Genomic DNA, 27,687 nt, shown 5'->3' on the forward strand with positions numbered 1-27,687 from the left:
CAGTTCTCAGTTTAGCTCAGAGCATTGAGAATAGCTCTGCGACTTACACATTGAGACTTTTATATTGTCTTGTGTTTAATGTTCTTAGTAGTTTGATTGGTAACTGATGATTGTCATACTGAGAAAAATTGTACAGTGCCATATAAGCATCGCATCGGTTCTGGGTTCATACAACAATTATGTATATTTATTTCTTTGGATTTGTTTGGGGCCTACTAGCAGTAAAATTAAATTATTGGATTTCATTTTCTTTGAACTGAAATAATTTTGTCTTTATTAACTCTGTGCATATTCTGTTGGCTTAGTATAAGAAAATAGACAACATGCAGTGCATACAACCCTATTATCACTCCTACAGCAATATGCAAAACCAACTCAAGTTGTCATCCAAAAGCAACTGTCAAATGTTTGGTTAATTTAGAAGTCAAACAACGAAAATTGGTGTTATATTTGCAAGTTTTCACAGGGCTAGTTTTGATGGTTTGGCTGATTTTTGGTGTCTGACTTCTAAATTAATACTTGTTTGGTATGTTATTTTATCTTAAATGTTTTGTTGTTTTAGTATCTGTACTACTTGACTATTAATCAGGTTTGCTGATGAGTGTTATTTACTATAGAGAAAATGAAGATATTTTAAAAAGAATACATTTTATACTAGTATTAAAAATTTTCAAATAAGAGTGTCTCTGAGTCAATGATTGTACATTGTACGAATAGTGATGCAAATGGCAAATGCTAACTGTTTTATAGTTCCAATAAATGTGAGAAAAACATATAAAATTTAGAATATTGGGATAAAGAGAAGTAGCACATGAGGTTATAAATTCACAGCTTTTTAATCTATTAAATTTTATATATATAATTAGTTTCTAATAACACTGCTGTTAGCTTACTTAGAAATGTTGCTTTTATGAGGAAGAGGTTGTGTGGAAGAAATAGTACAAAAAATAGGATAGGTTAAAAAAAAGACCTACGGTAAGGATGTAACGAGGGATCCACCTCTCTTAATTAGTTACTTATTATATGGTGGCCCTAAAATGCTATTTTTATCAGAATACTTAAACAAAAGTAATTAACTTAATAGCCCTTTAAGTTTTTAAAAGGTCCATTTTTATGAGTTGTTCAGTCACACAAATTATAATATCATGCAGTATACCAAAAAATAATCATTGCTTTCATTAATGGAACATCACCATGCAAGGTTACATGAAAGCATTTCTGATATGGTACTGTGCATGTTATGTAAAATCTTTAATTTCAGAATTCCTCAGCAGTATTCAATTGTTTGAGAATTAGCACTATCTGTAGGGCTGATGAAAATCTTGTCAATCCTGCTGATGTATCTATTACTAAACATTACTAAACGAAGTATTTAAAACAACTAGTTTTATTGGTGCCATCTAAGAAATTATTAACTAACCAAAACTGGTAGATTGCATACTGCATCATTACTACACTGATGTTGCTTTGCATGAATTTATTTGATACGTTTTGATGACTTTTTTGAAGTTTTATGTATAAATTTGGTTTTTAGAGCTAAAATTATTAATAAAATTCTTTTGAATAATTTGCTTCTTCCAGAGGAAAATGTTGTGAATACAGAACTTTTTCCTCCTCTATTCTTAACTTCAGAACTGAGCAGTCTGATGTACGGAATTGAGATAACTTGCTGCAAACAGATCTCTTAATCTTTTGTTTATTTTTCAGTTTCCTATATATCATTTTCTCAATGAAAATTTTAAGAGTGCATGATATTTTACATTTGATCATATTCATAATCAGTTTTTTTTTTTATGAAATGGTATACAATGAAATTTCATTGAAGGATTTTGAAAGATGCTCTTTATGCCTTCATCAGATCTAGCTGAAGGCTGTAATTTAATTCACTAAAAAATAAATAATAATTTCTTTAAAAAAAGACTTTATTAATACATGACTAGAGTGGCAAATTTATAGCAGAGGGGAAAGGCAAAATTAAGTAATGAAACTTTTTAGAACATTTATAGCCTATTATTTATGCTAGTAATTTTGTGGACAGTGTTTTGCATTAATATTTCAAGGGGGAGGGACAAAGTATAGTAGAAATGAAACAATAATATAAATATACTGCTGAACAATTGCTAAGGGCGGGCTTTACTACCACCCACAGCAACCACACAGTGAAAGAAAGCAAAATGTGGAAATTTTTAAATGTGGAGTACAGTAAGGAGAGGTGTGCCTATGCAAATTTTCATTTCCTCAACCTGTTCGTCTCATGATAGCACTGATAATGCCTGTAATGCACTTGCCAGGGGACAGATGCATTTACCTACCAGCCCCCCCCAAAAAAAAAATTATTCACCATAGCTCAGCAAGTGGTGAATGAGTTTCTTGATGGCACAAAGTGGTAGATCTCGTGAAAAACTGTAGCCGGACATTTGTGAGAAGGAGGATTATATTCCTGCAGACAATTGTGTGTTTCCCATTATTCATATAGCATAGCACTGTTTGCAATGGTGCTATGACCATTGCAGTTAGACCGAACAGGACTGAGTTTGAGTGTTATTCTCAGACAATGGCAGGTTTAGTCTGTCATTGGATACCAACTGATCTGGCATGAGAGTGGTGCTACTTATTGTCCAGAAAATATCAATGAAAGGAGCAAATATTCAAGATGCATTATTTGGTACGCCTTGGCATCATAATGAATGGTAGTACATCCGTATATGTGGTTGCAGTTGGGACTATGAGTGATCAACTATACATTAAGAGGTTCTCCTACCTCATATTCATCTTTTCTATGATTCATTTGGAGATAAATTTCTTTTCATGGATGACAATGCACAATTTCATTGAACACTCACTGTTTAGGGTTGCATAGGCTTCAAGAATATTCAACGCCTCATATAGCCGGCATGTTCTTCAAACCTAAACCCTTTTTAAATGTTTGCCGAGGGTGAGGAAGTGACTTGCTTGTCAAAAGTTTCATGTAGCAACCAAGAACACTCTCCTCTGTGCACTGACAGAGGAAAGTTGCATAGCTCTCCACTGTGATCATATCCCACCTTTCTGAAAGGTACCTGCTATCATTCATGTGTATTTTTCCATTCTCCATGCAGAGCATCAAAAGAACTTTTTTTTATTAAACTTTTGGATGTTTCAAAACATTCTGTATTTTCCTGAATGATGATTTTCCTTTATTCTAATGTCTGAACAGTCAGACAAAAATATTATACCTTGCTTATCCCCCACCCCCACTTAATGTTATGCTACATTGTAGTTTGTGATCTTTTACTATGGATTGTCCAGTATTGTGACTAGTATGTACTTTAAATGAGCATTATATCGTACACTTTCTAATTGAATACATTCGTACATGTTTTCTTCATTAAGTACCATGTTTAAAAAAATAATAATGATTTAGCATTTTCATTAGAGGATGACTGTGTGAAACTTTAGGCAGTGACTTTTTACATAACTTTGGATAAATTTGCAATGTATAAATTTTTATGCTAGTAAAAAATAACATCAACTTGATTAAAATATAAAAATAACATAACAGCATAGTAGAAATTCAAAAATTATGGAAAGAAATCCAAAATTCATGTATTTATTTGCTTTTGGAAAAAATGGTTACTATTGGAATCCTGGGATGTAAACTACTATGTGTTGTAAACCCAAAAGCTATTTTGCAGCTCTAAAAATTACTTTGCATGCAAAAGAAAGAATTCAAGTTTCATTTTTACAGATAACTATCCCAATTTATTTAAATACAATGCAGTAAAACTTTGCAGCTTTTTGTTTTGTGTGTTTTTGTCAGGAAAAGAAAAAAAAGGTTAGAGAGCATAGTAATACTGTACACTCCTTTCAAAGTGAATTTGTTTAATTTTGCAGTATCCTAAATTGTTTCAATAAAAGGTAGATAGACAGTAGTGAGATCTGTAATCAAGAAATTTAAATCATGGGGTATTTTTATATAAATAATTTTAAAATATATATGTAAAAATATAAAGCAAGTAATGGAATGTAAGATCTGGTGATGAAAAGAGATAAAGCTGCCTTGTGCCATATCTGTGTTTAATTCCTCAGCCCTCCTCAGTAAAAATGTTAGCAATAAAAGATTTAAAATTTCAAAGCATGTATGCAACTTGATATCTCTTTTAGATACCCAGCTTAATTATTTCACACTAGGTGTCATTTGGCAATTTCTTGAATCAGATTGTTAAGTGATTTTATAAAATTCTGCCTAAAAAAGTACATAATTCTTTAAATTCATAGTTTGTGAATTATATAAAAATCCTATGTTTATGTAATAAATGAATGTAAAATGATCAGCAAATTTACTATGAATAAAACAAGTGACTGAACAATGTGAAGAATAAAACAAAATATAACAGCAAATATCTGAAAATAGACCCTGACATAACCAATTCAGTAATTCCTTGAATATAAATTTACTTGCAGAAGAAGTAATGTAATTTGTAATAGAATTTCTAAATTATAATTGAAGTTAAATAAGCTTTGCTTCCTGTAATTTTAGTCCTTATGGGCGAAGAAATGCAATTGCAAGTTTGAAAATAAATCAAGATAGATATCATCTAATTATTGTGTAATAAGCATTCTACCTTAGGAGCCTTTTTTGGCAAAATGTATGTACACAAATGTTTCAGAAAATATATGCTTATAAAGATTAAAAGGAAGTAACATATGCATCTTTCACATAAAATATGAAGAAAGGTATCTGAAATTCATAAGACTTTTTAATTATCAGAAATTTTGTTCTTTTTAGAATTGCAACTGAATTATTCAACTTCTCTCCTGTCTTTTCAGAAACGTGCGAAGAATATAAAAACCCAAAAAGTATCAAGTAACCAAAATGATGAAGATTCTGCCCAAAAAGAAAATGATATTGTAAAGGAAGATCAAGATCCTTCTGCTGAACAAGTTGATGATACAGAACAAAAAGCTGACAGTACACAACATGTGCAGGAAAACATTGACTTAACAGGAAGTAAAGAAACTATGAAACTGTCTTGTGAAAATTTACAGTCAGATAAAATAGCTGGATTAGTAGAGCATGGAGAATTATTAAATCAAGAGACAAAAGACATAAATGAAAGAAATTTCAAAAGCAGAGAATGTAATGAAACAGATTTCATCAGAGAAAACCAGACAAAAGAAAGTTCTCTCAGTTTCACTGTCAACATTGAAAATTCAACAGAATGTAATAGTGACTTACACTTACTGCAACCTGCTAATGAGGAAATGGATGAAAGTGCAACTGTGGTTAAAGAATTTTTTGATTTACATGCAAATCATGAAACGATTTCTGATGCTGAAAATCAAGAGTCTGTAAAAATTGGTTCCTGTGAAGAAAATTTTATAACTATGGAGAAACAAATGCTTGGCAATCAAGACAATGACACTACAAAAGCTACAATGGATTCCAACATAGTGAATGATTTGGATAAAATTAATGGTGAAGTCATGTGTTCCACCCAAGGTATGCTTCAGTATGCTTTATTTTATTAATTCTATGTTGTTATCAATTACTTATTTCATGTTTACTGAAGATGTTCTTGTATTTTAGTGCAGTATGAAAAATATACTGAAACTGTATATAATGAAAGTTCAGCTACGGAATTTTTACTAAAATTTTATGTGAAATACACTGCTGGCCACCGTAGAAAGCATGCAAATAACATGAAATTTATAACATGCATTAGCGGAGGTGAGATATGCAAATGATTAGAATTTCAGCGCAGACGTACATCACGCTCGCCTGTGGCGCCACTTCAAAGCGCTATTTAAGACTTTGAGTTTTCGACGATTTCAAGTTCATCAATTGTGTTTTCCTTGATGTTTTTTCAAAAAAACGTTCAGTTATGCCTCGTAGTAAACAGCGATCATCGTTTGATAGTGGCCTACCGAGAGTATGGATTATCTTTCAGAGAAATCGGTAGATGTATTTGACGAAACCAAACAACTGTAATGCGGATATGTAACCGTTGAATGCAGGAAGATACGACGGACCGACGTGTTCAATCGCATCCACCTCAGTGCACCACTTCACGTGATGACAGGAACATTGTGCGCATGGCAGTGACGGATCGTTCAGTCACATCCTGAACCATAGCACAGCACATTGAGTCTGTAACGCATCATCCAGTGTCTGCGCGTGCCATTCGACGCTGTTTACAGCAGAGTGGTCTGTCCTCAAGACGTTTATTGCTTTGTCTACCCTAGACGCAGAACTGTTGGAAAATATGACCTATTGTAACCCTTTTTCTGCATCATCTCTCCTCCGTGAAATATTTCTAACTTATACATAAGGCTTAGTTCTTATTTTAAGAGGATATAGCAGTTATTTGATGTTGGCCATAATTAAACTGACAGTGCTCACAGTGTTCTATAGCGCGATCTATTTGCGAGAATGACGACACATTTGTAGGAAGATTAAACAAGACCGGGGACGAAGGATTCCGCGAAAAAAAAAATAGTTCCAAAAGTAAAGTAGGAGAATATTTGGCACTGAGTAATAGAAAATAGAGTGTTAACAAATGCAAATCAATACAGAAATTGCCTTTTATTTTGCATTCAAATGAGGTTCAATGTGGCTGCTGTTGTTGTGGACCACATATTGCATTCTGTGCACAGTATGCACAACAGCAGAAAGTAACATGTCTGCAGGAATCTCCTGTACAGTCCGTGATATGTTATCCTTCAATGTAGCCAGGTCCTGGACCACTCCTTGATAGACCTTGGACTTAAGGTAACTCCATAGCCAGAAGTTGCATGGGGTAAGATCAGGCGACCGAGGTGGCCATGCAGTTGGAAAGTAGCGGCTAATGACTCTTTCTGTTGTGAATTTCTGTCGTAGCATCTGTTGCACCCGTACAGCAACGTGTGGAGGGGCTCCATCTTGCATGAAAATGATTTCCCCCAGGCATTGTCTTTGCTGAAGTGCCGGAATGACAAAGCTGTTCAACATGTGGCGATATTTCTCTCCGGTAACAGAACAGGTTTCTGGTCCTGTTGGGGTATTGTTCTCATAGAAGAATGGACCTACGATAAATTCCGCTGTGAACCCACACCAAACAGTTACCTTTGGTGATTGTAAGGGAATTGCTGTGACTGCATGTGGTGATTTGTCATCCCAAGTTCGGCAGTTCTGGGTATTCACAGTTCCATTCAGGTAAAAGTGGGCCTCATCTCTCTATAAGATCATCAATCATGGCCAAGTGTCATCCACCTCCATTCTGGCAAGAAAGGTGAGAGCAAAAGTCAATCGCTTATCATGGTCGGGGTACAGTAACTCCTGTACACGGCTGATCTTGTACGGATAGAAGTTGATAATCTTTCGTAAGATTTTCCATACTGTACTGTAAGGCATATCCATATTCCATAAGGCATATCCATAATAAAAGGTAATTTTATTCCGTAATTAATTTGCATTTGTTAACACTCTATTTTCTATTACAGCACCAAATATTCCCCTAGCGGTGACATTTGGAACTAATTTTTTTCGCGGAATCCTTCGTCCCCCGTCTTGTTTAATCTTCCTACAAAATGTGGCATCATTCTCGCAAATAGATCGCGCTACAGAACACTGTGAGCACTGTCAGTTTAATTATGGCCACCTGGTACTTATAAATGAAGGTTTCATATGCTTGAAAATGAAATATTATAATAGTTAATTTTGTTTAATGCTTGGTCAAAATAAAGATTAATGCAAGACTATAAGGAAGATCAAAGTGTTAAAAAAAAAAAAAAAAAAAAAGACCTCAGAAGTGCTATTTGGTTTCAAAACAGCATCTTACATTGAATCACTAAGAGTGTTAAATCACTTTTCAAATTGGTGTCACCAAATATTATTGCCCTGTATTATATTTTAAAGAAATTAAATAACAAAGAAGCTGCAAGAATGTATGTTTCTTGTATTGTGAAAAAACAACACCTAGAGCCATCAAGTTTTGGATAATGTAGTCCTTGCACCAAAGTAAAGGCACTTGGAAGCATGAATTTTAAATTTCAAATTAATTTTATTATCTATTTCATATTTTGTAAAACTTTATGAAATTTTTTATTAAAATCTCAATGATTTCAAAACGAGCAGTGGCAACGCTGTGCGGAATAAAACACTTTTATCTCCAGCATGTGAGACAGTGTATTGAAAATTCTAAAGGTTGCTTAATTCATCCTTTTGCCCAGTGCATGTCCTAAATTCTAAAAATTTCCCCCCCCCTTTTTTTTTTTATTTTTTTTTTTTTAAGTCCAAAGGGGCTTTGTCCCTAAAGGACTATTGTTTTAGTTTTCATTTTGCAATTTTTCGTTGAAAACATTAAAAGGCTGTATCACTTTTCAAATCATTGCAACCAAATACTATCACCCTGTATTATATTTGAAGAAATTAAATAATGAAGAATCTGCATAAATGTATGCATGTTTCTCGCATCATGCATGGTACCTGGAGTTTTGAATGGTGTAATCCTACTGCGAATATGGGCATCTGAAAGCCTGAATTCGAAATTTGGAATTTGTTTTATTATCGATTTCATATTTTTTGAAACTTTAACGAATTTTTGATTAACAAACTCAACAAATTAAACAATTTAAAAGTGTGCAATGGCAACACTCTACAGGGGGAAAAAACTTTTTATCACCAGCGCATGGAACTGTGTATCGGAAATTCTAAAGATATGCTCATTTTAAAATTATTTTGCGACATTACTGTTGAACTGAATTTTATGGTTTAAGTGCAAAAAACGATATTTAATAAATAAAAGTAACACACAAAATATTTAAAAAAAAAAAAAAACTTTGGATGTAATTTAAAATCTGAAATCTTTCTGATTTTATATTTATTTTCTTTTGTTTCATTTTAAAATAATTTGAATTCTGCTTAACAATGAACAATAACTTTAACAAGACAAATGAACTTATGATATATAATAAATAAAAGTAACACACAAAATGTTAAAAAGAGCCCCCTTTGCACGTAATTTAAAACTGAAACCTTTCAGATATTTTTTATTCACATATTTTTTTTTTAATTATCAATTACCAAATTAATACTGTTTTCAGTTGCTATATGTATTATTAGATCATCATCTTTTTCTGGGGGGGGGAGGGTTGGTGCACACTACATTCTAAAATTTCTGCCATATTGGTTGTGGTGTCAGCCCTGATCATATGTAATTTTCAATTTATTCCCATTGTTCATATTACCAAAGAAATTAAATAAGCAGTTTCTTCTATGCATTCAAATATATATAGTTTTTTAAAATAACAAAAATCTTTATTTAAATCTGAAAGTTCTAAGATGAAGAGGAAACTTATCAAGAAGGAAATTGATTACATAAAAAATAAGTTATTGAAACATGAGCAGGTTAGGAGATGAAGCAGAGACTAGAATTAACATTAGTTTATTTATTAACACAAACTTAATAAATATATTAAAGAGAAAGAAAGTAATATAAATTTGTCTAAAATGTCTGGAAAATTTTCAAATTAAAAATATGTACAAATATTTTGTTTTGTGCTGTTGCTACAAAATAGGTATGCTTTGTAGCTTTTAATGTATAATTATCCTATTATTGTTTTAGAATCAATGTCGTAAATCCTTTATGTAATTATTTGTTATTGTAAACTGTAAAATATTCTTAGATTGTGATTTTAATAATAATTTCTTTAATGAATATTTTTAAAAGATAAAAATAAATAAAAAAAAATAATTGTGTTTGTGTAAATCTATGATGACTAAGGCTATCTAACTACTTAATTTAAGTATTTGTAACTAACTGTTTACCCATAGAACTCTGTTCAAGACAATTTATTGCCTTTCATTAAGCTAGTGAAATTTAAAATAATACAAAACAACTACTCATTTCTAGGGATTCAGCGGCTTACTAGAACGTTACCGTATTGTCTGAGCAGCATAGGATTTGGGATCTATCATGAAAACTTATATTTAAGCAGCATTTATTAGCTAAATTTTTATAATTACTTATTTTAGTCTTTATTTTCATAATCTTACATTCATTAAGATGGCATTTGCATTATTAAAGAAAGGAAATATCTTAAATTATAAGTGACAAAAAATCTCATGACTTGATAACGCTGGCAAGCCACTCAGAGGGTTAACTGATTTACGACTCCAGCTACTCTGTGCAAAGCTACAACACTAATTGGGTCAGATATATGTAACATAATTAACTTGAGAAGTTATGGAGTTAGTAGAAATTTTAACAAATATCTTTTGAGATTCAGGTGTCAAAAAATTCATATGCATCTGAAAAGACCTGAGAATCTTTTTAGCATTAAGGTATATCAGAATTGGATAATGCAAAAGTTTTGTTAACTTCATAGCCTTGCTTTAGGAAATATAAATAAGTTATCTTAATGATATCTGTAGTGGTAAAAAATAAACAATCATTTTAAAGTTTTTTATTAATTGAATATTTCTTATCACTAAGTTCTATAGAAAGCCTGTTAAATTATTTTTTCTGAATCACTTCCCTTTCTATTCAGTCCATAAAATGAGCTTTATAATGTTTTTAAAATAATAAAAATAATAATAAGAAGAAGAAAGACTTGATGGATGACTAGTTGATGATTGATTTTCTGATTTAGTAATTAGTTTCTTCTGAATTATATGTGAACTAAGCTTTTAAATATGATGCTTAGTTGCACATCAGTACAAGCATTTCTTACGTTCTCTAGTTAATAAAATAATATTTTTATTTACTGATTAAATGCAATTCTTGTAATGTTTATAATTGTTATTTTTATGTAGACAATTGCTAAAATGGAAAGTGCTGATGAATTAAAATTGAAGTGATGAACAACAACTAAAATTATTTATTACCATAATTTTTTTTCTCTGCTGTTATAACATTGAGTCATATTTCAAATATTATCTATTCATAGCAAGGATTATTGAAAATTATTTTAATATAGTACTAAATTTTTACTGAATAACTGGGATTTTAACCTTTTAAAATGTTCTAAAATTTGTAGACAAAATTAGATAAAATGTGTTAATATTTCTGTTTTTTTTTTTTTTTTTTTTTTTTAAGCATCTGTTAATTCTGATGTGGATGAAAAAGAAGGATGTAAATTGTTATCATCTCATGAAATAATATCAGATCTTGCTGAAAATTTTAAGGATAATTTAACTGTTTCTGGCACAGATTCAGTGAGACTTGATGAAAGGATACATGAATTAAGTATGCAAGTAAAAGATGTGAGAATACGGAGAGATAGTGATAGGCAAGAAAACATTTTAAATTCATCAGAAAGTGCTGATGATTGTGAAAGCCAGAAAACAAACTTCACGTCACAGGGGAGCTTTGTTGAAGATACTGGAAGTAATGGAACTGAAAACTGGTCTCATTCTTTATCAGAAACTCAAACTAAAGAATGGATATTAAAATCTCTAACTACGGTGAAGCCTCGAAATCATGTATCTCCTCTTGAATGTTCTATTAATTCGTGTTTAAGTCATTTTACTAAATCAGAACTACTTACAGGAAGTAATAAATTCCGGTGTGAAAATTGTACAGAAGCAAGATCCAGAAAAATGGGTAAGTGGTTATTTGTAGTTTTTAAGCTTATGGGAAGCATAATTTTTTTAAAATAAAGCTTCATCATTCCCAGGAATAGCTCCAAATATTGTTCAAACATTTAGAAATAATTTTATTGTTTAAGCAAAATTTGTTAGCATGAAAATCTTTTTAATTTTTACTTTTTGGTGTAAAATTTAAATAAAAAAAAAAAAAAATGTGAAGAAGATAATAGCTTATTTCTTTCCCATTGGGGAACAATTCTTAGCTAACTAATTATTATTATAGCATTCATGTCTGATTAAACTGATATCATTATGTATAACTTTGTTTTGTTTTGTAGGAAATTGAAAATTTTATATACTTTTGTGACTTCTTTTTTGTTGTGGTAGCATTTTTGCATTGTTATTTTAGTTATTTTTCATCATTAGTTTTTTATGTACTTAGGGACTAAGGAAATTGCTTACACAAATGCCAGTAAGCAACTTTTGATCTTCAGCCCTCCAGCTATATTAACTTTACACTTAAAGAGATTTCAGCAGGTATGTTATATTGGATTAATGTAATTATAGTCAAATATTTAAAACATAAATATTTTAACGTTAGAACCGTTATTCTAATTGTTGTTTGCTCACTAATTGTTTCTCCCTTTTAAAATACATGTCTGCTAGGTATTATAAGTGGCTTAGGATTTAAATGATTTCTCAATGTTGTTTTTAGCACATCATAATCTTTATCGGAAGGATTATCAGGAGCCAGCAAGTTTTTTAAGAGACTATACATTTTTCTGGACAAACTGGAAATCAGTACTTTCCCATGCTTGTCCTGTGGAACATTTTGTATATCTAAATAACTTTCGAATCTTTCCAAAAAGGAATCAAACTGTTCTTCGTGTTCATTATATTTCTCAAACTGAACTGAAAGTTTCAAATTGGCCATTTGTGGAGTAATAACTGAAGTAAGCCTCTCCATTAGAGCTCTATTCTGCACTATTAACTCAGTTACAAGCTGCTCCATGATCTTCCAAAAGAAAAAATGATTATAAAAGCTTTACCTTGAGTAGTCTTCGGGGACTCCCCTAATCCGTATTGCAATAGCATTATGATTATTACCAAAAATCAGACATCCTTGTCGCCAGCTACTGTGTATCCTTTTGTAAGTAGTTATTTCACAAGACACACTTTTTACTTCCTTGTACGAAGTTAAAAAGAAGTATTGTAATTGTGAAAAGTTTCAGGCAGCATATTTCGACGAAAATATCCATTTTGACCTCTATCGAATGCAATTTAACGATGTTTTTGCATGATATCTGTACGTAAGGACAGACTAAAATACTCTTTTCCTTCAAAAAAATTATAAAACTGCTTTAAAATTAATTCTGAAGAGAATTTTTCGTGGCGTCTCTACGGACGTATGTACGTACGTATCTCGCATAACTCAAAAACAAGTAGCCTCAGAACGTTGAAATTTTGTACATAGGACTGCTATAACATGTAGATGTGCACCTCGTATTTTGGTTACAAACGGACGCACCAAACGTATATAAATATATTTATATACATATCCACTCTGTTACCCGGCTCAGTGATCTCAGTTTCTTTACTCTTATATGTTTGTAAATTATACATTTTTTTGCTTTAAATATGATTGTATTATGTTGTTTGTATCTTCTGGTTAAGGTTTTTATGCCTTTACAGAGTTGCCAACTCTCCCAATTTAGGCAGGAGACTCCCGATTTTCGACCGCTCTCCCGCCAACACGATTTACAATATATTTCTCCCAACTTTTTCTTATTCTTAAAATTTCTCACGATTTTTATGGAACTTGGTTTAATACTTTGTTCTATGAACAAAAAAAAAAAAAAAAAAAAGTGATTTTGGACGTCTGAAAAGAAATCGAATTTTCTCTAGATTATATCTAAAACAAAACCTTGCAAATTGTTATATCTGAAAATTTTTACAGCACCTACAATTTATCCTGGTCACGGCACCAATGTTATATCTGAAAATTTTTGTTTTTATAACTATTTTAAACTTTAACTTAAACTGATGGTTGTACCGGATAAACTAACTCAAAAATATAATCCAATATCAAATAATTCATAATTCAAAATCTTATTCATAATAATCAAAAGATGAATCAAATAAACAATCGTATATCATATCTATCAATCATTCGTATAGTGGTAGTACAATTTAACGTTTAAGGTTTGCGTTGTGAGTAACCTATGTAAAAGGAAGTATCAATAACTCCAAATTCAATTAAACTCCATGCTACATAAATACACAAATGCAATTAAATTTTAAACACACATTTATTAAATTCTTGAATATATTATATAATTAAATAATGGATAACTGATCAGTATCCTACAACATAGTTTTACTCTGAAAAGTAACACATAATGTCACACGTATTTACAGCTTACAAAAATTAATATACCTTAAGATGGAAAATAACACACATCTCATTCCAAAATTAACATACTCATATTAATTTGTAAGTTTACTATTTTTGACGTTCAATAGCTCACTAATTAAGCCGGTAAAACAAATCTTTAAACCTTCCTTTACAGACTTTAAATTAATTAGTCATTATTCAAAATATTCTAATCATTTAGTAGTTTACATATATAAAATAAATAATTTCCATTTAAGTAATTTGAAAAGATAGAGAGGTAGACAAATTTAAAAATCACTCACAGATGGAAGACAGTTTTTCTGGATTGAAGAATCTTTAGTGTCCAATCCACTTGCAAATGAGCTAAAACAATTTTTTTTTTTTTTTTTTTTTTTCTGTCTCAACACTTTCAGAAGCGTCCATTGATCTCAAGAACAAGGTAAGCATGATACCTCCTTCTGGAACAAATCTGTATCTCATGACAAATTTCTTCAACTGGAATGTCTCAAACATGACTATTCAAGTTCTCCAAAATACACGATGAAGCGGCGAAACTAAATTTTAGGTAGAGCACTTTTGGCACAAACTTCTTAGTTGTTACCAATCTCTCCTGTCTATGACGAACAATTCTAACTGGAAAGCCTCTAACATGACAATTCAAAGATCACAAAATACACGATGAAACGGTAAAATCAAATTGTGCGTAGAGCACTTTCTCCATGCGATAGCGAATTTAATTTAATTAAGTGATTCATAAAAATAAAAATTTTAATTTGTAATTATTCAAAATTTGAGCTACACAAGTTTGGTTATATTCTTTCTTGGCTTATTAATTCTAGTGTAATATAGTTTGGCTTTTCGAGTTTACGCGAACTGCGTCTTCAATCTTGTACACGCAAACAATGGATTTAGGTGCATTTTTTCACGTAATAAACTCAGTTTTTCATGTCAAAAATTAATTCGATTTCTTAGTATTTAATATCATTAGTTGCAGAAAAATTAGCTCTTTAATTTGACATAACTTTCGTTTTTCTAACTTTAATTGCATTTCAGTTATGAGCTTTAATTAGTAGATTTTTTTTCGTTTGCTTGTGATTTCGGTAAAGGGGGATGAAATGCCCTTTTTCCGGTTGAAAAGTCACTTTTTTGTGAGTTTCAGCATTCTTTCGTTGGGACTGCTTGCAGGGTTGTTGAAATACCAGATTTCCCCTTCCACAAGGCGTGGTTATTTTGGCGAGGGTTTGGCGATTTAGAATTTCCGTTGAGGTTTCAAAGTGGTGGATTTGGCGAGTTTGCTAACATGAGGGAATGCTGTTGTTGCAACTATTTTAACTTTCGGCAAAGAGTGAGTTGTGCCAATTTGGCAGTCCAGCGTCCTCCCTTTTAATGGGTTGTTTTGGGGGATGAGGACACTTTTTTGACTGTTTTCACTTACCGTGAAGTAGGAGCTAGCCGGCAGCTGATTTTTCTTCTGGAGCCATGTTCGAGATGAAAATTTCTGAAGGGTCATTGTTAGGCCATGGCTTTCAGATATTACTCTAATGATGTTGGCTCCAGTAGCCGTTTCTCGTGGCACGCGGCCCGAGAAAAATGTTCGGCATCTTTATAAGGTGAATTCCTACTGCAGCGATAATAGCTCTTAAAAAGTATGATTTGCAATAGCTAATTACTTAAGCATCGATAATAGCTCTTAAAAATGTTGACCAGTTGGTGCCTTCTTCAAGCTCCCTACTAAGAAAAAAAAAAAAGGAAAATATTAGTTGATAACTGAATGCTGTCCTTATCTCCAGAATGTCAAGATTTTTTTTCGACAACAAATTTCTTCAACAGATATCAGTGCGGTTTTTTTCCAAGAAAATTTTAAAGCTTCTAATTAAGGACATTCCTTGCCTATAGCATCCAAGAACTTTTCTATTAGACTTTTGGAACTCAAAAAAAAAAAAAAAAAAATTAAGTTACTATTTCAAGAAATTCCGTGACCATAGCCTACAGGAACTTTTTCTTAATGTCTCTTTTGGTGTGTTAACAGTTGGTTTCAAGAAAAGTGGTTTGGAGTTCCACCGCCTCTTACTCGCCAACCAGGCTCCTGTGAAGTTTCAGCTAAGTTTTTTTTTTTTTTTTTTTTTTTTTTTTCTCCCTTTTCTAATAGTTAACGGTTAGGGAATTTAATTCTGTTGTTTGAGTTGAAGTAAAGTATTAGATTGACTAAAGAATTATAGCCTTATTAAAATTATGGTAACTTAAATTAATAGTTTTGAGAAAGAAGTTCTTCAGGAATTATTTAATTGAATTTTTGTTTGTATTACTCATTGGTGAGGTTGATTAGCAATAATGCTTGTATTAGAGCATTCTTGCTCCTCTCAGTACTAAACTGTTTGTAAAAGTGTAAATTGTCACTACATATCTTTATCCGGTAAAACCATATTTAATTAATCAAAAAAAAATAGAGAGAGAGAGGTCAAAAATTTGCTTTAATAGTGTTTAAATGATGGTATTGAGTGCAATATTATGAAATATTATTTTTGTATTGAGCAATTAGCTTTGAAGTGGAAAGTGTAACTTGTTAAATTTATTTGTTTTATTATTTTGCTCCCCGGGGAGGGTATTGTTCTTAAATTTATAGTATAATTTTTTTACCAGTTTTTGCAATATTAAATTTAATAATAACTACAAGGATGTTATACATAAAAAGACAAAGTAATTACTCAGAAATGTTGGATGAGTGAAAACAATAGTACCACTTTTGTTAAATATATTTAGATTTTTTTTAACTAATGGATATATCAGTCATTTGTTTTAATAGTTAAATAAATAAGTTTTTCTAGATCATTCAATGGTTAAATTTATTTTGTGTGTTCATGATTTTTACCAGTCTTTACTCAAATGGATTTTAAGGGTTAATCCGGAATAAACACAACGCAAAATTTTCAACTTTATTGTTACTAGTATCTTATTGCTGAATTGAGTTTATTTTATATGTTATGGTCAACTTGTAGGGTACCTTTTGGTAACTAAGGAAAATTTAAAAGGTAAAATTCAAAAAACACCATAACAAAATTAGATAATTTCTGCTTTGTGAGTGAGAGCATATACGTATCCAGAAACGTCGTTCTCCAGTTCTCCAATGGGCATCATGCTCCACTACATGTCATCTGGCAAGCCAATGAGGACAAAGCAAGCTGTTATTTGGATGTTCTTTAGTTAATTCGGTCATTTTGTCCCGAGTTGTGTGAGTACACGTGCCTTCGGGAAATATTTTTAGAAATTATCATCTTTTGTTACGTCTGCAAAAAAGGTGAAATACTCATGTACGTTTTAAAAATTGTACACAGTTGACTTTCATTCCATTATTTCCTCAAGGAAAAATAAATTTGCGATGCGACTGCCTGTCGTTGCGATTTTTCGATTTCGCATGGTGGAAGGGCGGATGTTCTCAAACATGTGCGTACACAAAAACACAAGGACAACATGAGTTGTTTTGAAAAAAATGAAAAATTAAATTTTTCTTTAGAAACAAAGGACCAAAAAGTTATTAATGCAGAATGTCTGTTCTCTGCCCTTTTACTGGAGCACAACCTGCCACTATGCCACAGCTGAAAGAGGGGCAGCTTCTTTACCAATAAATGTGGGTGAACACATTGTTGATATTTATTATTATCTTGAAAGGAGTTCTGAAAGGAAGGAAAAATTGAAACAGTTCCAACAGCTGCATAACAGCAGTTTACAATTAGAAAACTTGGATGAAGTTATAAAATCAGCTAGGATTGACACCCAGTGGAATTTAATTGGAAAACTTAAAGATGCTGATGGAATTTTAAAATATAGTGAACTGTCTAGAATTATGTTGGCCATCTTGACAGTTTCCCATAGTAATGCAGAATGTGAGAGGATTTTCAGTGTTGCGAAACTGAGGACTAAATTTAGACCTACTATGATGACACATGTGATTTCTAATGTAATGGCACATTAGAAAAACTTGTATTAGTCAAAGCAGGCCTACGTGTCAATTGCTATGAACAAAATTAATAAGTTTCTTTCTTAAACAAACCAAAATCTGCCACTGTTTATAACATTTGTACGAAAACTGTATAAAGTGTTTTTTGTTTTCCTAAACGATGCAAGTAATAAAAATGTTTTTTATGTGTAAGGTATTTTTGTGTTGCTTGCATTTGAGAATTAGTTACTATTTAAAGTTAATTCATTATTAAAAACTATATTTTCATCATTTAAAAAGTCTTTTTAACATTGTGAAAAATCTCCCGATTTCTTAAAAAAATCTCCTGATTTTTGAGTGTCATAGGTTGGCAAGTATGCCTGTAGTAAATCTGTATGCAATATTTTTAGAATTATTAACAATTTAAAGTTGTCTAAGTGCCGCTAAGCCCTTTTTTTATGGCGGCCGTTGATGTTTACATTTGAAACAGAAGACTAGTGGATTTGTTGCCAATCTAGAGAAACTTAGCTTCGCAACAACAAAGATAACACATTCATTTATTATTGCCAATTAAATCATGCTATCATGCTTAATTCTTTCTGGAATTTTTTCGAGGAAATAAATGTTTAAGATATACTTCGTAATTTTTAATATAGATATTTTGAGTTTTTATTTATTTTTGCCTTCTCGCGAAGTGAGAACTGAATTAATTAAATGAGAAATACTCAATCGTCTGTGAAAAACTGTTTCTTTTTTGTTTTGTTTGCTTAATTTCTTTTATACATCATTCTAGCTTTATTATAGTATTTGAATAGAACATGTGGCAACGATTAGATAATTCTATTCTTTAAATGATATAAATTATGTGCATTATGAGTTATAATATGAACGAAATATATAAGTTAACTGTTATATAATTATTGGATTATATAACAGTTAACTTAGTTTATGTTATATAATTATTTCATAAGTTAACTGTTATATAATTATTAATACTGTTAAGTGAATCTAACGCCAGAGTGTCGCTATGGTAAACAAATACTAGAGTGAATTTTAAAAAATGCATTTATTCTATTGTGGTTTATGCGCTGTCAGCGAAGTAGATTTAATTCAATCCAACAAGTTTAAATGAAATACAAGAAAAAATGCGTATAATTTAATATTCCGTACAAGGAAGTCATGTGGTGTACACATCAGATTTTTTACTCTACATGCTACTTTATTATATATACAAAATATCATCACACGCATGCACACTTATATGTACATCTACTCATAACTATAGATACTCACATTCCAGTGCGAACGCTTCGATGCTTGGCACTGTGCCAGCTTTAAGTCTAATTATGATATACCACAATAATAGTTCTCGATATACCACAACGTGTGACCAGAATCTCAAGTAACAGAAGATATTTGTATGTCTGAAGTTCAAAAGTGAACTGAATAGCAGGATCAGTGGAAGTCGCTGTGGAAAGAACTTTGTTGAAATCATCTTTATTACCGTTAAACAGGGTAAAAGTATCTATCGTCTACTTAGCGGAATCATAATGGGAAGTTTAAAGTTTCAAATAAATTTGATTCATAGTAATGCATGTAGTTATCAGACAGGATGGGACTGAGGGGGCTTCCTGTGGTTTTATAAGTTTTACAAGCAAACTGAGGAATTGACAAATCCTCGATTGCCCAGCATTGTTGGTCCAAAAATCACACTTTCCATTTTTCTCAAGCCAAAATTATTCAAAAAACATCTTCTATTGGTGAATTAGATTTTCTAAAAGCGTTTCACATTCAAAAAAATCTTTCTGTTCTAATGAACAACCCTAATTCCAATTTATTTTTGCCTTCAGCCCTTAAGGAAATTATGTCTTAGTTCTCGTTTTATTAATAAATGGCACCGGTAGCTTAACTTTTGTCCAGCCATTCTTATCTTATCTAATCACTATATTTTATCTTGTTAATTTGCTCTTTGGCAGCTGAGGATGATGGTTCGGTAAAACCATGGAAACTAATCCTGTGAAGATTTGCAAATATAATGCTGATTTTTATTTGAATTCTAAATTAATTGGGAAGTGATAGTTTCTGTCAATGATATCAAGTCCTTCTCACAGTGAAACAGTTTCCCTATTCCATATCTGGCAGTGCAGTGGTGTGTCCTTAACAATGCAGAATATGGATTACTAGAGGATGAATAGCATCACCATCTAAGCCATCCTTTTTAATGATGTCATAATACCATCTGTTGTTTGTTTATTATACAACAAAGAGAGAGGGCAGTTCCAGTTTTAGACTTACTCATTAAGAGACACTGATGAGACTTCGTCATCCCTTAATATCCCACACATTATTAAATCCATTTTTAGACTTAGTTTTAGTTTTTGAGTTTTCATTTTAGATTTAATTTTTTTTAGCTTGTTTATATGAGATTGAAATTTTTTCATGCAAAAAATATCTTACGGAAAAGAAGAGAAAGTCTTCAAAGGCGGTAGCTAGAAGTTAGTACTAATGAACACAATGGATAGACTGAACTTCTGTGCTCAGATGATAGGGAATTTATTAGTTGCTCATAAGACAGACAGTTAACAATTATATTATGATGTGAATGGTTTTCAGAATAAATTAAAAATTTTAGTGGAAAAGTAATAAAATTAATAATAGAAAACAACTTTTTTATCAATCAGGACAAGGAAACATAGTACTCAGTTACTGGAAAGCAAACCTGTTTCTAAAATTGCTAAAGTATTAAAAAGATATTTAGAATTTAATTGAATAATTAAAATGTTACCAAATTCTTTAGCACAGTTTTCATATTACAAATATTGATGCATGTGAATCACTTGGAAAATATTTACTCAAAGCTGTAAATTCTTTTGTCAATGAATATCTGATCCTAATTCTGGAGAACTTTTGAATAAAATTTAAATTAAGCATATTTCCTTTTCATTTATATAAATATTTTTTTTTATTATTCTCTCATAAAGATGTTAAATTTTTTGTTATTTATTTGTTTCTTAAAGCTATTGAATTTTTCTATCTTTCATGCAACATTATAAGTATGTTATTGTGAAATATTTATGTGTTTTACATCTCAGAGCATTATTTAGTCTCAGTAAGTTTATATTTTTATCTTTTCTTCCCTCCCCCCTGTAAAAATATTAGAAAACAAAAAAGTAGAGTCTTACATAGTTCTGCAAAAAGAAACAATGTTATCTAAAGCTTCAAAGTTTAATATTTTTTTTATTAGTTGCAATAGGATATAAGTGTTGGAAATATAATTATTATATATTATCATAAAGAATTTTTTAATATATTTATTTTGTGGGGTATAAACATTACACTTTACAGTTCATAAAACTTTAAACAAGACTTAAAAGTTTAATGTTTAAACGTGTATTGACTGGAGATTCATATACAGTCAAAAGTTGTTAATCCGGACTCGTCGGGACTTCGGCGATTCCGGATTATCGATTTTTCCGGATTATAGATCATCAGTTTAAATCTCGTAAGATGGCATGCAGAAATTATAAAATTAAAAATATGAAACCGTAATTTATGAAATAAAGAACAACTATGATCTAAAGGGTATCAAAATTTACCAAAAAAAAAAAAAGGCTTAATATTTATTTGTTTACTTTATTAAACATTTCTTTTAATGTAAGTTGTTTAAGTTGCTTTGTTTCATGTGATAATACTTTCTCTTTAATTCTATTAAACAGACATAATTTCTTGTTTAGTTACAAAGTTCCGCTGTTCAAGTCCTATAATTGCTGTGTCGAGAATACCGACTAATTTGTCAATCGAAATTTTTTCATTTTCAATAACCTCTGTTACTTTCTTCGCTATCGGAAGCGAATTATATTGACGAGGAATTTGATTTAAATCATATCAAAGACGGAGTACATCAAGACGAAATACTACATTTAGTAAGGAATTATAAGCCAAATAAAATAAAAACATCTGCCCTGAAGATAAGGATAGTGCTGACAGATCAACTTCCAATTCATTGCGCGCCCGCCGCGGCGTTAAAGATAAACAAAGTTTAGATAAACAAACATTAAAGTTTAGATAAACAAAGGATATGCCTTTATCCATTTTTTACAGTAATTCCACTTTTTGTTTAAGTTTAGATAAACAAACATTAAAGTTTAGATAAACAAAGGATATGCCTTTATCCATTTTTTACAGTAATTCCACTTTTTGTTTAATGGACTCCGAAACGTACTTTCACTTTGTAGATCCGTTACATATTAGTAAATATAAATCAGAAATTCTCTTTGACATAATCGAAAGTTCAAGCTTACTTTCATAAAATTGCTCTAACAATCTGCAAAAAATAATAAGCCGGATCCAATTCGAAGATTAAGGAACAACGCAATCTGCAAGATTAACTGAAATAGATAATTAGAGCTTAGTTTATACTGTCCATTATACATTAAACACGCATTCGTAAACGTATTTTGCGCACGCGCAAATTCGCAGCCGTAAAGGTCTTACGCCGTCAGCGCAACGCATGCGCAGAAAGTTTGTAGCTTTGAGGTCCGGATTATAGATCATTCCGGATTATGGGTGTCCGAATTAACGACTTTTGACTGTATAGCAAACTGTAAACCAATTTAATAAAATGCATGATTTCTTTTGGTAGCTATCAACAGAAATAAGAAGTGTTTTCCGTTCGTAATGTTTGAAAGACAGAATTAGATGACTGCTTGTTTTATGAAAGCCTTAATTATTGTAGTTACTCAGTTCCTTGATATTAGCTATTTTATAGCAGTTTACTAAGTGACATTACATTAACCTGTGTGTAACTCTTTTGAAATAAACTGTTTAAAAAGAAATCTCTACCTAAGTTATTGCAATATTGATTGTATTGCACTAAATTGCTTTGCATGATTGAAAAATTTAAATGTGTGTTTTTGTTGATTATGTGTAACAAATATGTTTGTTTTTAGGTGGGAATGAGTCTGAGGAAAGTCAACAGATTTGTAGAATTTCCTCTAATACTCGACATTGCTCCATTCTGTAGCTCTGCATGTATGGTAATATGGCTATTTTTATTACTTTCTTAAAAGTGTTACATTACTGGTCAACCAAACAAAACACTATGGTTTTGAGTACTGAAATTATGTTTTCTGTTGTTAATTTATGTAAGAAGCTTTAGTGTGTCTCTGTAAAAAAGAAGGATACAGTCCTTCGGACTCGTTTCTGAGTTAGACAAAAGGAAAATTTGGGGTTATTTTTGTGAGAATTTGATGCTTGTATTGGATGAAATTAAGCTACAGTGATGCAAATAAGGAATTATTGGATGTAGGAAGAATGTACAGAACCGACTAATGAGAACAATTGCATCAGCTTTATCATACCACCGAATGAGAGAAAGGCATTTGCATGCTTGGCAATAATAGATGGCACAGTAACATCAAGAACCCTACTACTAGAATTAAGGTGTGTTGCACAGCAACCTATGTCAGTAATGTACCATTAAACATTGTCTACAGAAAAAAAGAATCTGTGTGAGGTATTCATTGCTGCAATTTCTGTTGACTCTATACCACAGATATATGTGGCTGCAGTAGTGCATTGAATAGCAGATGTTTACAAATAAACAACATTACATCATCTTTTCAGATGAATCTCAATTCTGCTTATAGCATTATAATGAAGTATCTGCCTCTGGCAGCACCATGGAGGCAGACATGATATTTTAATTATGAATTGTTATACCAGTCCATCACTTGAAGTTATGTTTGGGGGTACTTTTGGATCTTATTTCTGCATCCACATAATACATTGCCAAAATATTAGTTATACTATATGTATAAGTCATGATATTTCCAAAATTATTAAATATTTGCCAAAATATTAGAGATGTAACAGTGCCAACAGCTGTTTTTGCATCTTTGAAGTTTTTGGATCTGACCTTTACCTTCAAGGCTTGCTTAAATTTTAACAGGACAGTGCACAATTGCATATGGTATAAATATTCTGCAATTCTTCATTGCACACTTGGTCACACTACTGCCTTGACCCATCCATTCTGCCTATATGTTGCCCATTAAACATGTCTGATAAGTGATTTGCAAATGAATGGCTTGGCATGTAGCACCGACGGCTACAACAGATGAACTTTGTTAATGTTTGAAAATAGCATGGATTGACATATCCAAAGCCTTTTTCTTTCATTGTCAAGGTGTGTTGTAGTAGTTATTGCTAGCCATGCTAGAAGAGTTGCCAGAATTTGTAAAATATGTGTATATTGACACACTACATAATTTATTCCATAACTTACAAAATAATTTTGGAAATAGCATGACTAATCTACTAGTCATTGTATTATATATGCTACTACACATTTATAGAATGCAACAAGTATTATATAGCACATATTTATAGAAAACACAAATGTTAACTAGTACATATTTATAACTTTCAAGGGCTGGTCAATCAGATATTATCAATTGTATTTCATTGAACTCTTAGCACTTAATAAATGAACATTAACCTTTGTAAATTTGTAAACTTCTTAATTGGATTTACTTTCTTTGTCATCTGGAGTTCTGCCATGATTAAATCTGTGGTGAATCTGTTTCTTTGGTCACTTACTTTTCATGAATGGAAAGGTTCACTCCATAAAAGTATTTCAGTCAGTAATGCTAAACAAAAGTCCTACCAGATTGGAAATATTTGGTACATCATGCTTAGGCACAGAAGAAAATGCAAGCCAGATTACTATATCATCACCATCTTTGCTTACAGTGCTGTATAGGTAATCTTGATGGTTGCTGAACTCCTCATACAGGTCATCACTGCAGACATTTTCATTTAGCTGAATAACTTCTATGGTATTTTCAAAATCTTTGAACTAAAGTTTTTTCTGTAAAAACAAAATGGGGATTGTCATTTGTCACATAAAATCTGTTTTGAAAATACTGTAGCTTATTGCTATAAAAGCAGCCTAAGTTTTCATTTTTCTGTTATGGCATAGACAATTCAATAATGAGTTCTTTTGTTTTTTGTAAAAAAAATTTTTGTCATCTCATCTCTGCTAGATTTTAGAACTGAGGAAATTTCATTTGTGTGTGAATTTCTCTAATTTACTTAAGTCCAACTTTTCCAGTATCTTAACTGCCATTTCCCATTGAGTTTACATTTATTTGGCATAAGTTTGAATCTTTGGGGAGATATGCTGAAAATTCATTGTATTTTGAAGCTGCCATTATATTTTATCTTAATATTCAGTTACTCATGTGTAATTCATTTATTTATAAAACAAGTTGGCATCTAATAGTGATTTTTCTTTCCAGATTCTTCCACATATGGTTTCTGCCAAAGATGAAATTTTATATAAATTATACGGTATTGTTGAACACAGTGGTCGTCTTACAAGTGGTCATTATGCAGCTTATGTTAAAATCAGCGAAAGGACATTATCTCAAACATTCATCAGTCGCTGGCCTTTAGCACAGTGTGATTTAGAACAATTACTACACAAATTTTCCAGAATTAATTCTTTACAGAGTGAATGTTCTGAGGAAATAAATTGCTCTGAATCTAGACAGTGGTATTATATAAGTGACAATCATGTTAAAGAAGTGAGTGAAGCTCAAGTTCTAAAATGTCAAGCTTATTTAATATTTTATGAAAGAATAAAATAATTTTGAATTATGGCTTTTGTTTATTTGCATTCTAAACAACTTATACATTTAAAGTTTAATAAAAATTTCAAAGATAAAATATTAAGTATGCTATTTTTATACTTTAGTTTCAGTTATTTTGATTGCATATTGTATATACTGTACAAAGTCAAAAATCCAGATACTGCACATCTTATCCAGATCACTGCTTTGTTTCTAGATTTCAAGAGTAGCATCTTGCTTTAGCATATGCTTAATGCTTCATACATCCGCAGTAGATTTTTTTTTTTTTTTTTTTCCAAAGTAAAGAATGTGGAGGGTTGTGTAGGATAATTTTACATCAACACTAATAAAAGATCTCCATGTTGAAGAAACACAAATCATTTGTTAGTATATAAATGTGCATGATCAGTAATTTGGCAGTTGCAGCTGTGAAGCATTGCATATATTGACGAGGAGGGATTTAATGGAATTTTTTTATTCTATGCAAAAAATAGATTTTGTAAATGATATAGGTTAAAAGATTACATTTAGTGCTATTTCAATTAAAAACTTATTTGTTGTTTTAATAAACCTTTAGTATATGTGGGAATCAATGGAGGAAAAATGTAGAATTTAAGAAGAAACCAGATGGCACTGACACTGCAGGGAATTTATTTATTCGGGACTTGTATAATCTCTAAGCATATGCAGGAAATAAAGTATAATAAATAACTAAGCCAAGATAAAAATTAAAGGAACAAAATGTCTTTAGTCAGCAAAAGTGTATAGCAGACACTAGCTAAGCTTTATGACAATAGTCACAAATTTGAGTTTTTTTTTTTTTTTTTTTTAAATATTACGAAAAAAATGAAGTTTTCCAATTACTGGATTTAGTGTAAAAGTGGTAATAAATGAAGATAATATAAGAGAAGTTTTTCATTGTGATGGAAGTAAGCAACCTTCAAAAAAGCATAAAATCATTATTTTGAGCAGACAGTTCAAAAAACAAAACCTACAAATACTGGCAATCCAATACATGTTAAAAAAATTTTTAATTTGGAAATCTCACATGCCAGGTTAAACACATTTTCAAAATTATACCATCAAAACCATAAACAAGTGAAAAAGCTTAAAAATCTAATAATAATAATTTTCAATTAAGTGAACTGAGTCCAAAAAACATGTAAAACAGAAGCAATCCAACATATGAAAAATAATGAATGAAAATTTTTATCCAAAAAACATAAAATAAAAATATTTTTAAAATCTAATGTTGGAGCAAGAAAAGTTTAGAAAAAATGTATTTGATCTGCGTAGCAGCTAAGCCTAAAATGTGCTAAGTAATGAATTTAAAACTGCAAATTTAGCCAAATAATATTACTGAAAGTAATTAGAAAGAAGATTTTAAGAACCAACTCCTCTTTTTTTTTTTTTTTTTTTTTTTTTTTTTTGGTAACATTTATTGTTGAATGCTTTTTTATTATTTTAATTATGGACATATTTCTTTTTAATATAGATTTTTATTCATAAAACATTCATGAAAATAAATAGCAAGTAAAGAAGTTATTTTGTGATGAAGAAGGTTCTTCCGAATTTGTCACTTTTTAGTTCTGTTGTAAAAAAGTCATCTGACATTGTTTGTCTTTTCTTGTTTCATTCAACAAATAGTCATTGACAGCAAAAGCAGAACATCACATTAGTGACACTTGCCATTGAACTTTTAGGGAAAAGTTCAGAAAGTAGCCTTAGTGGCGAGGATTTCTCTCCCCTAAGGATGTAAATGACATTTTATTTTGCCAGCAGAAGTAGCTATCATGTAAGGAATAGAGCTAGGGAGAAGGGGGAAATATATAGGTAAAGGGGATTTTAAAAAGTGTTTATGTATATTTGATATCTTATTGCTTATTTGGCTCTATTATCTAGCTAAATTAATATTAAAAGTCAGGTAATGGGCATTTATGTCAAAAAGTACAGAATTACTTTTGGATCCGATTTCATTTTCAATCAATCACATTCATATTTCCACTCATATTGTTCTATGCATGTATTACATAACTAGCTGCTCAAGATACTTATATCTGGATGTTTACTATTTGACATTTTCTACTCTTAAACATAGATATGTGAAAATATTATTTCAGATTAAAATTTTCATATAACTGCAATGAGAATATGCTTCTATTGTCTATCTAAAAAT

The 27,687-nt window shown here is 31.0% G+C and overlaps 1 protein-coding gene across 6 annotated transcripts in view; it reads left to right on the forward strand.

The window, feature by feature from the left end:
* Nucleotides 1-25,539, forward strand: part of Usp16-45 (ubiquitin specific protease 16/45) — a 108,904-nt gene extending 83,365 nt beyond the window's left edge. For 5 of the 6 annotated variants that reach the window (XM_085808738.1, XM_085808741.1, XM_085808745.1 and 2 more), the window contains 5 exons: nt 4,810-5,482; nt 11,058-11,564; nt 11,991-12,085; nt 22,827-22,913; nt 25,179-25,539. In XM_085808738.1, the coding sequence (XP_085664864.1) occupies nt 4,810-5,482; nt 11,058-11,564; nt 11,991-12,085; nt 22,827-22,913; nt 25,179-25,529 (1,713 nt within the window). In that variant the 3' untranslated portion in view covers nt 25,530-25,539. The remainder of the gene's footprint in view (nt 1-4,809; nt 5,483-11,057; nt 11,565-11,990; nt 12,086-22,826; nt 22,914-25,178) is intronic. The other variant, XM_085808756.1, reaches the window with a different exon arrangement.
* Nucleotides 25,540-27,687: the final 2,148 nt, after the last annotated feature.

This window comes from Stegodyphus dumicola, chromosome 1 (genome assembly GCF_044657685.1).
Source record: "Stegodyphus dumicola isolate Sdum_Otavi_A_Nest chromosome 1, ASM4465768v1".
NCBI lineage: Eukaryota > Metazoa > Arthropoda > Arachnida > Araneae > Eresidae > Stegodyphus > Stegodyphus dumicola.